This window comes from Phyllobates terribilis, unplaced genomic scaffold, assembly GCF_046119375.1.
Source record: "Phyllobates terribilis strain yellow unplaced genomic scaffold, ASM4611937v1 Scaffold_12__6_contigs__length_324123572, whole genome shotgun sequence".
NCBI classification, from domain to species: Eukaryota; Metazoa; Chordata; class Amphibia; order Anura; family Dendrobatidae; genus Phyllobates; species Phyllobates terribilis.
The window spans coordinates 239,589,966-239,606,677 of NW_027362772.1; the positions used below are offsets into that span (position 1 = coordinate 239,589,966).

The 16,712-nt window shown below is 42.4% G+C and overlaps 1 protein-coding gene across 1 annotated transcript in view; it reads right to left on the bottom strand.

The window, feature by feature from the left end:
- Nucleotides 1–48: 48 nt before the first annotated feature.
- Nucleotides 49–16,712, bottom strand: part of TNFRSF9 (TNF receptor superfamily member 9) — a 35,000-nt gene continuing 18,336 nt past the window's right edge. The window contains exons 5-9 of the mRNA XM_073656735.1: nt 12,259–12,399; nt 11,584–11,650; nt 9,099–9,229; nt 5,323–5,475; nt 49–3,590 (exon numbers count right to left, since the gene is read on the bottom strand). Coding sequence (XP_073512836.1) covers nt 3,484–3,590; nt 5,323–5,475; nt 9,099–9,229; nt 11,584–11,650; nt 12,259–12,399 — 599 coding nt within the window. The 3' untranslated portion in view covers nt 49–3,483. The remainder of the gene's footprint in view (nt 3,591–5,322; nt 5,476–9,098; nt 9,230–11,583; nt 11,651–12,258; nt 12,400–16,712) is intronic.

Below are 16,712 nucleotides of genomic sequence, written 5' to 3' on the forward strand. Positions count from 1 at the left end.
GAATTGCCAAAAGATTTTTTTTTACCTTTTTTATTACATACAATGTTTACAATAAAAGAACAGATACATAAAAAATATATATTTGACTAAAAAAAAATGGTGATTATACATTTAAGCCCCAGGCAGAGGGGCATATACTATCACGGGAGAAGTGATGCACTACTGTACACTGTGTCTGTTGAAATCAAGGGCCGGCCAGGTAATGCGCGGACATATTAAACCCCTTTAAGCACAAAATGCTCTTTAGAACTATTGTGTGGCTAATAGATGGACCCCAAATTGCAGACCGCCCTCTAATAATTTGGAATCCCTGATATCGCTATGTCCCTGCTAACCTGTGTTGATTTTAACTCTTTGTGATTCTTGTTACTGTGAAATTCTATATAAAAATGCAATGAAATAAATAAAATTCTGTATTTTCTAACAAAATGTGTACAAACCGCACATGTCATATCATAAGACCATGCTGTAACAATGTAAGATAGGAAACCTCTATGTCTACGATCGGGAGCTGGAACTTTGTAACAGAAAAAAAAATTAACCAATGTATTTAACTAAAAAAATTAAAATAAAAAAAATTCCTCAGTTCTACTTAGGAAGAAATTAAGATATTGGGAATTTTTAGAACAAAGCAAATACATAGAACAATTTTCCCATTTAGCTATCAAATGGGCGTTAGTAGTATTCAGCATGTAGTTCTTTTAACAAAAAAATAAAACCAAATGTAAGCAGCTTTACACAATAATCAAAATACAAAAATATATGTTCTTTACAGTAGCAAAAAAATAGACTGGATTATACTATAAATAAATATTGGACCAGTACTGGTCATCCATACAGAATTAAATGGCCCTCTTAAATTAAGGCCATGTCTTCCTTCACGACAAGCTAAAGTTGCACCAAATTAGGCAACTTTGCATCTAGCCATGATTAATAATCGATTACCGTTTTGTGTTTACAGCTTCTCCGCAAACTAATGTGTCGTCATGGCGACAGACTACAAACATACCATGTGTAGTCATATTTCCAACTTGATAAGCTACCGATAGGAGGAAGCAAGGTACAGATGGAAGGGAGTACGAGTGTAGGATGATCATATTAGTATGTACTCACGGGTTTTGGAGCTGTACACACAAAATGATAAAAGATGTTAATTGAAAAAAAAAGGCTATTAGTAAAGATTCTTAATTTTTGATCATATACCAAAAACAATTTGATTAGAAAGTTAGACATCCCCTTTAAATAGTAAAGCTACTATGATTCAAAAACTAATAAATTATTTCTAAAAAAAAATATAGATATGTATCATCACAAAACCCAACATTATGTATCCTGCTCTATGGGATTTGGCCACAGTTCATGGACCCCATTATTCTACAACTAGTGCCCAAGGGCTGGTCCTCTGGTCGGGAGTTTGATTTGACCAATATTAGCTGGTTTTGGATACAGAACTATTAAAGTGTAAACATCATTTTGATTTTCATTTCATTAATCAATAGCATAAATGAAAATAAGAAACTTTGTAATATATCTTATCAGGTAAAGCTGGTTCTTTCTCTTACTGGACTGAACTTTCAATTTCAATTCAAGGGTAAAATCTGTACAAAATGACAGTTGGGGCTTTCAAAATTCCATTTCGGAGGAGCTAGAGGCAGACGCAGACATTCTAGGGAGGAGCTAGAGGCAGACGCAGACATTCTAGGGAGGAGCTAGAGGCAGACACAGACATTTTAGGGAGGAGCTATAGGCAGACACAGACATTTTAGGGAGGAGCTAGAGCCAGACAGACATTCTAGTAGCTAAAGGCAGACACAGACATTCTGGGGAGGAGCTAGAGGCTGACGCAGACATTCTAGACAGGAGCTAGAGGCAGACACAGACACAGACATTCTAGGGAGGAGCTAGAGGCAGACAGACATTCTAAGGATGAGCTAGAGGCAGACACAGACATTCTAAGGATGAGCTAGAGGCAGACACAGACATTCTAGGGAGAAGCTAGAGGCAGACACAGACATTCTAAGGATGAGCTACAGGCAGACACAGACATTCTAGGGATGAGCTAGAGGCAGACACAGACATTCTAGGGAGAAGCTAGAGGCAGACACAGATATTCTAGGGAGGAGATAGAGGCAGACACAGACATTGTAGGGAGGAGCTAGAGGCAGACACAGACATTCTAAGGATGAGCTAGAGGCAGACACAGACATTGTAGGGAGGAGCTAGAGGCAGACACAGAAATTCTAGTGAGGAGCAAGAGGCAAACACAGATATTCTGGGGAGGAGCTAGAGGCAAACGCAGATGTTCTGGGGAGGAGCTAGAGGCAGAAGCAGACATTCTAGGGAGGAGCTAGAGGCAGACAGACATTCTAGGGAGGAGCTAGAGGCAGACACAGACATTCTTGGGAGGAGCTAGAGACAGATACAGACATTTTAGGGATGAGCTAGAGACAGACAGCCATTCTAGTAGCTAAAGACAGACACAGACATTCTAGAGAGGAGCTAGAGGCAGACACAGACATTCTAGGGAGGAGCTAGAGGCAGACACAGACATTCTAGGGAGGATGTAGAGGCAGACACAGACATTCTAGGGAGGAGCTAGAGGCAGACACAGACATTCTAGGGAGGAGCTAGAGGCAGACACAGACATTCTGGGGAGGAGCTAGAGGCAGACAGACATTCTAGGGAGGAGCTAGAGGCAGACACAGACATTCTAGGGAGGAGCGAGAGGCAGACACAGACATTCTGGGGAGGAGCTAGAGGCAGACACAGACATTCTGGGGAGGAGCTAGAGGCAGACAGACATTCTAGGGAGGAGCTAGAGGCAGACACAGACATTCTAGGGAGGAGCGAGAGGCAGACACAGACATTCTGGGGAGGAGCTAGAGGCAGACACTGATATCCTGCGGACACGGACATTCTGCTGCAAGTTCTCCTGGAACGACAGTTCTCCATAGAACTTTATCAACACCAACTGTCCTCTTTTATCTCAGTAATGGGAAAATCTGTGTTCAGTGAAGACAGATTTTACCCATGAATTGACAATTTTGAGAATGAAAGATCAGTCCAGGAGGAGAAAGAAGCAGATTTCAATAATAAGATATATTACTAAGTTTCTTATTTTCACATGTAATATTGACGGTAACACTTTAAGTACAGCTCCGTGGTTGGACACAAGTTGCTCTAGATCTTTGCTAAAATATCTTCTTTCCTGGGCTCCTTCAAGTGTCGACCATTTTTTTATGGACCCGTATACCTCTGCACAGTGAAGACCCGTATGTATCTTCTGCACAGTGAAGTTCATACCATAAAGGTTTTGGGTTCATGATTTATTTGGTTGTAAGGATTTCTCTTAATATTTGTCTTAGTCCTTAGGTGTTTGAATTCTTCATTACTGAAACGTCTGCTCAATATAGAAGAAATCCTGTGTAACGCTGTAGGAGAAAACAGATCTTGTCCATATTAAGAAATGGATTTGTGATGGTGTCATGCTTCTAGAGTCATGGGTTCATTTTCTCCACCATTTTCCTCCTCTGGATAGTGGTAGCTACAGCCATCTTCTTCTTCTGCCTGCTTCACTACAGGTTTTGGAACTAATGAAGAAAAAGTAAAAGAAAGATTTTAGATTAAAATGATCTATAAAGCAACAACACTTTGCATTTTATAACGTATTGCTATTCTTAAAGAAGCTGTCCAGAGTTACAGTGCCACTCTTGTATATAGGCTGTGTCTGGTATTGCAGCTCAGCTCATTAAATTTAATGGAGTTTATTTGAAATACTATCAATGAACAGCAGAGGGGGAATTTTGGTGAAAAAGTATACACTTTTTTCCATCTTAACCCATTTAACAAAAGAGCGTAAAAAACAAAAAAAAAATAGCATATAAAGAATGGGTGTTAAGAAGTGGTATGCTGCCAATTTCGACAGGTCACACAACTTATATAAGACCCGTAAGCCACCCCCTGCCTGATATCCATCCATTTCTCCGAACATTCACCCTATATGTACAGCAGAAGTTTGAAAGTTTTGGGGAGGGCTCATTCACTAAGCATGATTGATGTAGTTGTAGGTGTTCCATGATGAAAAAATGTCATCGCTACAAATTACTTGCGGAGGGTACAGGTTATAGTACCTCTATTTTGGTTACTCCGCCATAAATTACAGCAGAGATTTGTTACTCACTTGATCTGGCTTAAGCGCCAGGCCATTATGTACTAGTTCATGCCAGATTGCTGAAGTAACACAGAAAACATCTCTGACATCACCCAAGACCTTTTAAGTTTGGTTCAGGCATCCAGATATATGACTTATATTCAACTACCAGCGTTTATTTCCCAGATCAGTCCAGCTTGCCTAGGAGTTGTGCACACCTATCATTCTGCAATCAAGTTTTCAGATTACCAACTTCTTGTTACTTTTCTCAGTGCTATTCATACCTCGGCTTCTGCAATCATGGTACTGCATCTCTCTAAGCAAGTTTTCAACTTGCCGATACTTTTCTACTATCCTTCAGCTAACCATTTTCTTGTTACAAATTCCTGTTTGCATACATTAACTATTAACCATAACACTGCAAGCAAGGTACCAGTTTGTATATACAGTACATCTAATTTTCCCATAAGTATCCTCAAAACCTGGCTCCGCTTCAGGTAGTGTTTCCTGTTCTGTTTATATGTCTCTCATCCTGCATACCCCGTTGAATTGCTCCTTGCTGATCCATGTGCCATCAGACAAGACCTGCTCCACTGCTACATCACCTGTGGCCAATGCTGCTCACCCTGAACTACAGCGTAGGGAATCCACCTCACCAGCCCTTAACAGAGAGCCATGTCCATATGCATTAATCAGGTTGGAGCACTCAGACTTGGGTCCATCAACAATCACTGTGGAGGACTACTATTTGACATTAACTAAACGTATCTTCTCCAAACTGGCTCCATTTCAGAATGTGAAAAATAACTCAAAATTCAAGATAGGGGTTAGGTGACCTCATTGCAATTACTAGGAGGTCATCTCTAGGAAACAATCGGATATGGTGATTTATTAAACAGAATGGTATAGTAATTTCTAACTTTTTTTGACCATAAGTGAAACCTTATGACTACCCCATGCTTACTCTTAAAGTGACAGCGCTTGTTATTGCTGTCTATGGGGAATTCCTAACCAGGTTCTAAAAGGATCAAAGGTTCCACTGAATCCAAATTGAGTTTCCACACACTCAGCTGCTAGCAGGATTAGTCAAATATTTGTACAAAATGATCCTATAAAATATTATTTACTTTCATATTGTATTTTCTGATGGGAAGTCATAATAATTCACTTACTTTTTTGGCAAGCGTGTTTAATTTTTTCCATCAATTTCTGCCGGCACGCGACACAAATGACTATAAGAAGCAACCCGAGTGATGAGGAGACGGCAATATAGATAATCTGTAAATTACTTTCTTCAGGTGGTGGTCTCTGAGCTTTTTCCATCTCTAAAATAATGAAGAGAAAAATATACTTAAATGACAGATGAATGGAATGTACATTACATAATACATACATTGTATACGTGGCTCACACATTATATATTGGTATAATAGCAGACAAAAGTGTGAAAAAAGAAATGTCCCTGCAGTTAGGATGGTTGTCAGCGTGCAACCACTTGTCAGTGAGAAATTGAAATCCAAAGCCATTTATACTTCTCGCCAATATAAGCTTTGGAGCTGCTACTCCATTGTCAGATTTCTGTTGTTGGTGCCTAACAGGGTATCTTCCAAGCCTCATGATCTCCACATCATTAAGATATATTAATGTGAACATGGGTTTTTGGAACCACACTTCTGCAAAAACTGGGAAGGGTAAAGCCCTGCCAGGATGTTCCTCTCCATGACATCACTATAGAGATATTCAGGTTGAGCCCTGCCAGGATGTTCCTCTCCATGACATCACTATAGAGATATTCAGGTTGAGCCCTGCCAGGATGTTCCTCTCCATGACATCACTATAGAGATATTCAGGTTCAGCCCTGCCAGGATGTTCTTCTCAATTACATCACTATAGACATATTCAGGTGCAGCCCTGCCAGGTCTGCCTTACATATGGCGCTTTTTTAATGGAACTAATAAAATGGACGTTTTAACTTTACATCTCTTGCGATGGATATGGAGAAGGTGCTGGAGTTTTTCTAATCTACTTCTTACTACCTCTCATCCCTGGATTTGCTACCAAGGACTTCTGTGCACCAATGGACCCTTATTGCATATGTATTGTAGCCTGAAATTTTCTTTTTTTTTTTCTCTTTATACACAGCCTTGTCAGGACGTTGTTCTCAATTATATCACTATAGATATATTCAGGTTGAGACCTGCTTAGAGGTTCTTCTCAATTACATCACTATAGAGATATTAAGGTAGAGCCCTGCTTAAACGTTCTTCTCAATTACATCACTATAGAGATATTAAGTTAGAGCCCTGCTTAGACGTTCTTCTCAATTACATCACTATAGATATATTCAGGTAGAGCCCTGCTTAGACGTTCTTCTCAATTACATCACTATAGAGATATTAAGTTAGAGCCCTGCTTAGACGTTCTTCTCACTTACATCACTATAGAGATATTAAGGTAGAGCCCTGCCAGGACGTTGTTCTCAATTATATCACTATAGATATATTCAGGTAGAGCCCTGCTTAGACGTTCTTCTCAATTACATCACTATAGATATATTCAGGTAGAGCCCTGCTTAGACGTTCTTCTCACTTACATCACTATAGAGATATTAAGGTAGAGCCCTGCCAGGACGTTCTTCTCAATTACATCACTATTGATATATTCAGGTAGAGCCCTGCTTAGACGTTGCTCTCAATTACATCACTATAGATATATTCAGGTAGAGCCCTGCCAGGACGTTCTTCTCAATTACATCACTATAGATATATTCAGGTAGAGCCCTGCCAGGACGTTCCTCTCCATGACATCACTATAAAAGATATTAAGAAACAGCCCTGTCAAGACATTCTTCTTAATGCCTTCAACAAAGATCAACTCCCAGTATACCTTGGTGTATGGTGTGGCCACTATTTTGGGCACTTTATGACTTTATCTCTCTAAGCATTTACAGACCGTGCACTTTACAGGAAGGAAAAGTGTGACAATAAAGGGCGGAGGCACGGACTGAGGCGATCATGCTGGCTTGTAGTGTAAAGCTGTCTATGCACATTAGACTACTGTTGTCTGAACTATGGTTTGGGCTGAACTCTATCTTTCTGGGGCATTCCTGGGGTCTCTATGAGAGAGTTGTTGGCTTATCTCCTCACCAAACCAAAAGATTGGGTAATTGAATTCTAACTGTCTGGTCCTCGGTCAACTTTTATCTAATGTACAGTTGAATCCAGAAGTTTACATACACTATATAAAAAGACACATATGCATGTTTTTCTCAATATCTGGCATGAAATCAGAATAAACCTTTCCCGTTTTACGCCAATTAGGATTATCATAATTTTTAATATTTGTCAAATGCCAGAATGATGAGAAAGAGAGAGAATGTTTTAAGGCATTTTTATTACATACTGCAAAGTCAAAAGTTTGCATACACTAAGATTACTATGCCTTTAAACAATTCTGGACTGCCCATATGATGCTGTCATGTGTTTGGAAGCTTCTAATAGGTTTTTGGCAACATCTGAGTTAATTAGAGACACACCTGTGGATGTATTTTAATGCACACCTGAAACACAATGCTTCTTTGTGCAGCATCATAGGAAAGTCTAAAGAAATCAGCCAAGATATCAGGAAGAGAATTGTGGACTTGCACAAGTCTGACTTATCCTTGGGTACAAGTTCAAGGTACCTGAAGGTGCCTCGTTCATCTCTACAAACAATTATACGCAAGTACAAACAAGATGGGAATGTCCAGCCATCATACCGCTCAGGAAGAGTCTTGTGAAGATGATGGAACCTGGTAAGATTGTGTCAATATCCTCAATGAAACGAGTACTGTATCGACATGGGCTGAAAGGCCACTCTGTCAGGAAGAAGCCATTACTCCAAAAGAAACATAAAAAAACCAGATTAATGTTTGCAAATGCACACAGGAACAAAGACCTTAATTTTTGGATCATGTCATGTGGTCTGATGAAACTAAAATTTAACTTTTTGGGCATAGTGACCATTGTTATGTTTGGAGGAAAAAGGGAGAAGCTTGGAAGCCTAAGAAAACCATCCCAACTGTGAAACACGGGGGCGGCAGCATCATGTTGTGGGGTTGTTTTGCTGCAGGAGGGACTGATGCCCTTCACAAAATAGATGGCATCATGAGAAAAGAAGATTATGTGGCAATACTGAAGCAACATCTCAAGACATCAGCCAGGAAGTTAAAGCTTGGGCAGAAATGGGTCTTCCAAATGGACAATGACCCGAAGCATACTGCCAAAATTGTAACAAAGTGGCTTAAGGATAACAAAATCAATGTTTTGGAGTGGCTATCACAAAGCCCTGATCTCAATCCTATTGAAAATTTATGGGTAAAGCTGTAAAGGCAGGTGCGAGCAAGGTGACCTACAAACCTGGATCAGTTACACCAGTTTTGTCAGGAGGAATGGGCCCAAATTCTGACCAACTATTGTGAGAAGCTTGTGGAAGGATATCCCAAACGTTTGACCCAAGTCATTCAGTTTAAGGGCAATGGTACCAAATACTAATGAAATGTATGTAAACTTTTGACTTTGCAGTAAGTACTTATAATGCCTTAAAACATTCTCTCTCTCTCATTATTCTGGCATTTGGCAAATATTAAAAATTATGGTAATCCTAATTTACCTAAAACGGGAAAGGTTTATTCTGATTTCATGTCCGATATTGAGAAAAACATGCAGATGTGTCTTTTTATATAGTGTATGTAAACTTTTGGTTTCAACTGTATATGGGGCCGTAAGAAGGACCAGGAAGGTCAGGTTGTAGCCACTTAGATGAGACATTTCCTGGTTTTGGAGGAATGGAATCTATTCTATTCAATAGATATTTACAGATTTGCTAAATGTTCCTAATACAATGTTGTGTTCATGGAGTACGTTACTCTGCTTCCGGGCCAGTCTTACACTGTGTTACCAGGACTCACTTGTTGTGATGCTGGTGGTGGTGGCGGATGATGATGATGATAACTGTGTGACCTTGGTGTAGTAGGCACCACAAACCACATCTGATGTAAGGTTTCCACGAGAGATAATTTCACCTCCAACGGCCGAACAACTGTGGGCACACAAAAATATTAACTCCACAAATGTACAATAAACTTTTACAAAGTCTCTTAATGGAATATACACACAACCTGCATATAAACATGACATTGTACAGCGAATTTCAGTGATTTCAGCCCAAGCTGCTGACCTCTAACGCCACACCGTCATATGGATGCTTGTGTGCTACAACCAAAATCCAGGAGATATGGTTATTGGCGCATGGTGCACACATAACTTAATGCCTGATTTGGTAGTGGACATGAGGGCCACCGCTCCATTCACTTCTATGGATCTATGGGGGTACAGTAGTGTGCAAACGTGACCACCACACCATTCACTTCTATGGTTCTATACGAGACAGTAGTGCCCATACGTGACCACTGCTCTATTCCCTTCTGTAGGTCTATGGGAGACAGCACTAATGGGTGACCACAGCTCCATTCACTTCTATGCATCTATGGGAGGACAGTAGAGCACATTGGTGACTACCACACCATTCACTTCTATCGGTCTATGTGAGACAGTAGTGCCCATATGTGACCACTGCTCCATTCACTTCTATGGGTCTATGATATGCAGTGCTCATGGGTGACCACAGCTCCATTCACTTCTATGAGAGTACAGTAGTGCACATGCATGACCACCACCCCATTCCTTTCTATGAATCTATGTGAGACAGTAGTGCACATGCGTGAACACTGCTCCATTCACTTCTATGGGAGTACAGTAGTGTGCATGCATGACCACCAACCCATTCACTTCTATGGGTCTATGTGAGACATTAGTGTGCATGCGTGAATACTGCTCCATTCATTTATAAGGGTCTATGGGAGAAAGTAATGACAATGGGTAACTCCCCTACCCACTCCATTCATTCTATGGGCCTATGGGAGCACAGTACAGTACATGAGTGACCACTGCTCTGTTCACTTCTATGGGTCTATAGGAGACAGCGCTCATGGGTGACCACAGCTCCTTTTACTTCTATGAGTGTACAGTGGTGCGTGTGCGTGACCACCACCCCATTTCTTTCTATGGGTCTATATGAGACAGTAGTGCAGATGCGTGAACACTGCTCCATTCACTTCTATGGGAGTACAGTAGTGTGCATGCATGACAACCACCCCATTCACTTCTATGGGTCTATAGGAGACAGCGCTCATGGGTGACCAGAGCTCCTTTTACTTCTATGAGTGTACAGTGGTGCGTGTGCGTGATCACCACCCCATTCCTTTCTATGGGTCTATATGAGACAGTAGTGTGCATGCGGGAACACTGATCCAATCACTTCTATGGGTCCATGTGAGACAGTAGTGTGCTTGCATGAATACTGCTCCATTCATTTCTAAGGGTCTATGGGAGAAAGTAATGGCAATGGGTAACTCCCCCACCCACTCCATTCACTTCTATGGGCCTAAGGGAGCAGATCAGTGTACATGCGTGAACACTGCTCCATTCACTTCTATGGGAGTACAGTAGTGTGCATGCATGACCACCAACCCATTCACTTCTAAGGGTCTATGTGAGACAGTAGTGCACATGCGGGAACACTGATCCAATCACTTCTATGGGAGTACAGTAGTGTGCATGCATGACAACCACCCCATTCCTTTCTATGGGTCTATGTGAGACAGTAGTGTGCTTGCATAAATACTGCTCCATTCATTTCTAAGGGTCTATGGGAGAAAGTAATGACAATGGGTAACTCCCCCACCCACTCCATTCACTTCTATGGGCCTAAGGGAACAGAGTAGTGCACATGTGTGAACACTGCCCCATTCACTTTTATGGGAGTACAGTAGTGTGCATGCATGACCACCAACCCATTAACTTCTATGGGTCTATGCGAGACAGTAGTGTGCATGCGGGAACACTGATCCAATCACTTCTATGGGAGTACAGTAGTGTGCATGCATGACCACCAACCCATTCACTTCTATGGGTCTATGTGAGACAGTAGTGTGCATGCGTGAATACTGCTCCATTCATTTCTAAAGGTCTATGGGAGAAAGTAATGACAATGGGTAACTCCCCCACCCACTCTATTCACTTCTATGGGCCTATGGGAGCACAGTAGAGTGCATGAGTGACCACTGCTCTGTTCACTTCAATGGGTCTATAGGAGAAAGTAGTGTGCATGCATGACAACTGCTCCTTTTGCTTCTATGGGAGACAGTAGTGCGCATAGATGACCACTGCTCACAGACAGCGATATGAGCATTGGTCACACATGCACACTACTGATCCATGCACACGACGGACAGGGAACCCCTGTTATTATGATGAGGACCCCCACTGATCGCACATTTATCACCCATCTTAAGGAGATATATGTTGCCATACAGATAAACCAGTAGTCCTTACTTTTTCCATGGTGTACATTTTAGTACCTTCCCGTCGTTGAAGGTTCCTTGGGGGCAATTCCTGCAGCCTGTAAGAGAAAATAAGACAATATTAAAGAAAGATTTAACAGGTTTTATTACAACCTAAAAGAAGTGATTATCAAGAGTGAATCTCAATCAGTCCACTATTCTGAATTGAGTCCTTTCATACCATATTTTTCTAGAGGACTGATCTCCACTGTTCTGCCACAAAGCTCTTACCTTCACACAGCCATAGAGATCAATTATAACATTTGTATCTCTCTGCGGCCACCACTAGGGGGGGTTACTGAAGACAGACGGATATAACTTCAGTTAAACTCTATAATTAATCATCTTGCGTGAGCTCCACCTATTGGTGATTTTAAGGTGAATGATCAGGTCTATACTAACGCTAAAAATGAGAAAAATGTGTTTCTGATGACAAGTTATTAAAGTTTCTGCTTTGACTGTTTTCTAGGGATACTGGAATTATTGCAAACTTCAGGTTTCTACTTTTATCTATTTTTTTCCATTAGCTAGTCTCATAGGTTTATATGGGGGGTTCTGTCCCTATAATTACACATGCCTGGCAGATCATTGGGACAAGTAGGGTTATCACTGGGACATAACCGCTAAGAAAATACTACAAAAGGTTTGTGCAGAAAAGAGCTCTTACTTTCTCCAACACTCTCCTGCCCCGCGGGACATTTGGCTTTTGTGCACTGCGTGCACTTTTCATCTTTGCATCTCTTCCCTGCTGTACATGTACATACAGCGTCTCTTGTAGATGTACACATGGATTTATAGGTAAATGGTCCTGTAAAAGATTGTAAAAAATCATATACATTATAATCTGGTGTATCGAATATGCGGCGTTCGGTTATTTTAGAACATGAAGGCCCCTCAAATTAGGAAATCGATAACAATTCCATTATAGGCTCCCATACATATATATATACCTCAAGGAATCTGACCAGTTAGAAAGTACAATGTATACGGGATTGTGAATCAATGTTTTGGTGCAAATGGAAAAAGAGAACAGGAATACTGGAGAGGAACAGCAAGACGACCCCTAAAAAGGGTATTTTTCTGCAGTTGGTGGCCACAGACAATTACTTTCTCCCTATCCTTCCTGACTGATTGTTCCCTAGTTCTCTGGTGTCCTTGTGACTACTGCTAGCATGAGGAGGTATCCGCAGCCCCTTTTGGTTGCACAGATAGTCCAGCTCCTCCACGATGGCACATCCATACGTGCCACCGCAAAAAAGGTTTGTTGTGTCTCCCAGCAAAGTCTCAAGAGCATGGAGCAGACATCAGAACACGGCCATTACAGGAAAGTTGGACAAGAGAGCTGTAGAAGAGCATTAACCCAACAGTAGGACCTCTATGAGTTCCTATGTGCAAGGGGGAACAGGAGGAACCTTGCCCTATGAAATGTCCTCCCATGAGCTACTGGTGTGCATCAATCAAACCAAACTCTTAAAAACAGGGGGCTGCATGAGATTCTAACATCCTTTTAATGGGACCTCTGCTCACAGCCCAACACCTTCCAGCTGGATTGCCAGAGAACACCAGAAGTAGTAGGTCCATCATAGGCACCTCATTGATAAGACCACACAGAGCAGATAAGACAGACGTGAAAGAGTATGGAGATACTATGGTGAAAATCATCCAGTATGACCGAAAAGGAGGTGAGTGAGTGATGGTGTGGGGAGGCTTATCCTTGTGATAGCCAACAGTACCCTGACTGCTCTTAGGTACTGTGATGAAATCCTCAGAGCCATTGTCCCCAGACCTACGCTGGTGCAGTAGCCCTGGGCTCCTCTTGGTTCAGGAGAATGCTCATCTGGCCAGAGTGATGGCAGCTCCTGGATTGAAGGGATTGCTGCCAGTGACTGGCCCTCACGTTCCCCAGACATGAATCCAATTAAGAACCTCTCAGACATTCTATATCCGTGCATCTAACATCGCATAGACTGTCCATGAGCCACTGATGCCCTGATCCAGGTCTAGGAGAAGATCCCCCAGGACACCATATCATCAGAAGCATGCCTACTTGTCAGGAGGGCACACACCAGCACTTGGGGGCCAAACATATCACAGAGTCACATTATGAGTTGTCGTGATAAAATTTATCCAGATTGGATCCTCTTGTGATTTCCAATTTTGATTTTTGGGCTGATTTGGAATCCTGCTTTTCAGTTAGTTGATGATTTTGTTTTCCATTGACCATTGATTTGTCATATTTTGTTGTCAACAAATTGCACAATTTTCAACTTGAATCTTTTGTTTGAGATCTGAAAAAAAATTTTAGGATCACAAAAAGGGGCATTGCTTAGCAAAACCACGCTCCAAAGTGGATGTTTTAAGTTCCTTTTTAAAAGAATAGTTTGCAGCATCAGCAAATAAAGTTTATTCAATGTATATTAAAAAGTGACACAATTTTCTAAAATACTATGCGCATTAATTTGTTTATGGTTTTCTCTGCATGATTTTTCAATGTTTAACTTCCCATCCTAACGTGTGACGATCACAAAGGGGCACAGCTCTGATACCTGTACTGAAACGAGCCATACTCCGGTGTGATCATTACATGACCGGGTCGGGCAATAACGAGCCTATCCATTCAATATTGGTAAGCAGACATCTTGACTAGATACAATGAATAAGCTTGTTGCTTTGAACCTGGAATATCCCTTTAACTATGATTAGAACAATAATAAAGGCATCCGGGGACAAAGAAGATCTGTAAATATTTTGGTTGATAAGGAAACCATAGTAAAGTATTAGAACTGTGGGAAAACTTGAGAATATTTTCATGTGTGTCATTCACTTCCTCTTTTAAGCGGTTTCTTATGTGTTTTCCACATTACGATCACTTAGATAACCTTCTGTAGTGTTGCGGCTAGAACTCATAAATCTTTATATTGCTTCATGCAAGGTAAATTCCCAGGAGGAAAGGGACAGCCGGAGGGATTCCCCTAGTAAAGCTTACAAATGTAGGGTCAAGGTTTTTTCTCCAAACATTCATTATGATTTTTTATGACATATTGTGTGAACTTTTTGCGTTTCTCTGTGTATAATTATATACTAGATTTGTAGTAAAAGAAAAAAAAAAACAACAAACAAAACCCATCAATGTGCACTGTATGCGCAGACTGTGGTGGAAGATCCAAAACTGGTCATAGATACGAGAGATGATGAATAAAGTTAACACAAGTGCTTGGCATGGCCAACCATACAAAATATGAAACTGAAAGGGGTGACCCGGGTTTTTTTTCTTCTATGGGACTAGGCACTTATCGGTAGGTACTTGCTAACTACCTGCCTCTTCTGATCTCTACCGGCACACAGCAGTCACAGAATTGCTCCTAAGGGCAGAGACAGACTGCTGTATAACTCGTGCAAGGATCGCAACATAAACCCCGTACTGGCTCTCTGCTCTCCTGACCTGAGCTTGACAGCTGCATAGAAATCCATCACGCTGTCACACTTCAGGCCAGGAGAGGTGCCGGCCAGTCCGTGCAGTGCAATGCAATCATCGCAGAGTTATACGGCAGTGAGTTATACGGCAGTCTCTCTCTCCCCCAAAGGTGATTCTCCTTCTTCATGTGATGTCACATTGACAGAGCAGTTCCTTTTTTGCTGCTCTGCTCTGTTGACGGGGCGTCAATGCCAACATCATGTTGAATGACAGCCGGCTGCCCTCTGTCCAACTCAGGAGTGCTGAGTTAGTGCAACTGTCAATCAACATGATGTTGGCAGTGATGCCCCATCGAATGGAAGAGAAGGAACAGCTCTGTTGATGTGATTTCATGAGAAAATTGATGTAACTGCTTTGTGCTGGGAGAGATCGGCACACAGCAGAACATGCAGATAGTTAGAAATTACTTGTCGATAAGTGCACAGTCCCATAGAAGAAGAAAAATAAAGTCCCATAAATTTAATTAAGAGACAACAGAAAAGAGCAGGAGAATTCTGACCTGTCCAGCCCCTCTATTACTTTCACATGTTTGTAAAAGGATTTCCTGAAAATAATCTGATCAGAGGGTGTCCTGCCACTTAATTCCTCAGTGATCAGTTGTAAACTGGAAGTGTTTATGTGGCGCCCCTGAGGGTTCAGTCGCCACAGAGGTACTGCACCTCACCCAGAGGTGTGGTGTCTCCTTCTCTCAGGTAAGGAGGGAGTGCTGCCCGGAACCCCAACACCCACATTCAACACTACACTGCTCCAGGCCGGCTGGAGGGGCAAGATGCAATGTGTTTCCTGCTGAGCCCTCTCCCTGGCTGGAGTGGGGGGAACCAAAGGTAGGGGGAACCAGTGGTGGGTGGGTGGGGGGGGGGAAGCAGTTTAGTGGAGCACCATGGTAGGAGATATATAATGGGAAGCCATCTTAGGGTGGCAGAGAGATCAGAACAGACAGAGAAGTAGTGAGAACAGTCTGGGAGCAGAGTCTCTTTAGGAGCTCTGCTCCACAAGCAGGGCCCAGTCCCAGAGGCCCAGGAGGGGAGCAGAGGAGTAGGCTCCGATCTACAGAAGGGATCCCAGGGGGTATGGCGAGTGCAGGACGGCACCCGTACGCCCCGAATCTGTCAGAAGACAGAGGGATCGTAGGCTGCAAGAAGGGGACCGGCCCCTGGTCCAGCCGTGTTACTCTACGTCCCGGCTGGGAAAACAGGAGGCTTCTGGCTTATATAGTCAGTTGCCGAAGCCTCATTCTAATGCCTGTGAGGGTCAAGCAGCTCCGGGAACTCCGACGAGACAGAAGGGACTTCAGAGCACCCGAGCAGGATTGAGAGTGGGAAGTGCAGGGCAGGAGGAAGAAAGACCCAGCGTGAAGACGGTCTAGCTAGGAACACAAGAAGGCGGGGTTCTGTCAGATACTCCTAATCTGCCTGAGGAAGTGCTGAACCCCTGCCTGGTGAACGCAGCGCGACGTGGGAGGCTGACACCTGTACAGTGCACCAATGGAACTGTCATAAGAACTGTGAGTAAAGACTCGGATGACTGCACCGTACTGCCTCCGTCCATCCTTTCATCTGCGCCATCTTTCCCTCCCTGCACTACAACGCCCAGCGCAACTTACACTAGCTACACTGCCCTGGAGCCAGCTCTACCTGTGGAGAGCC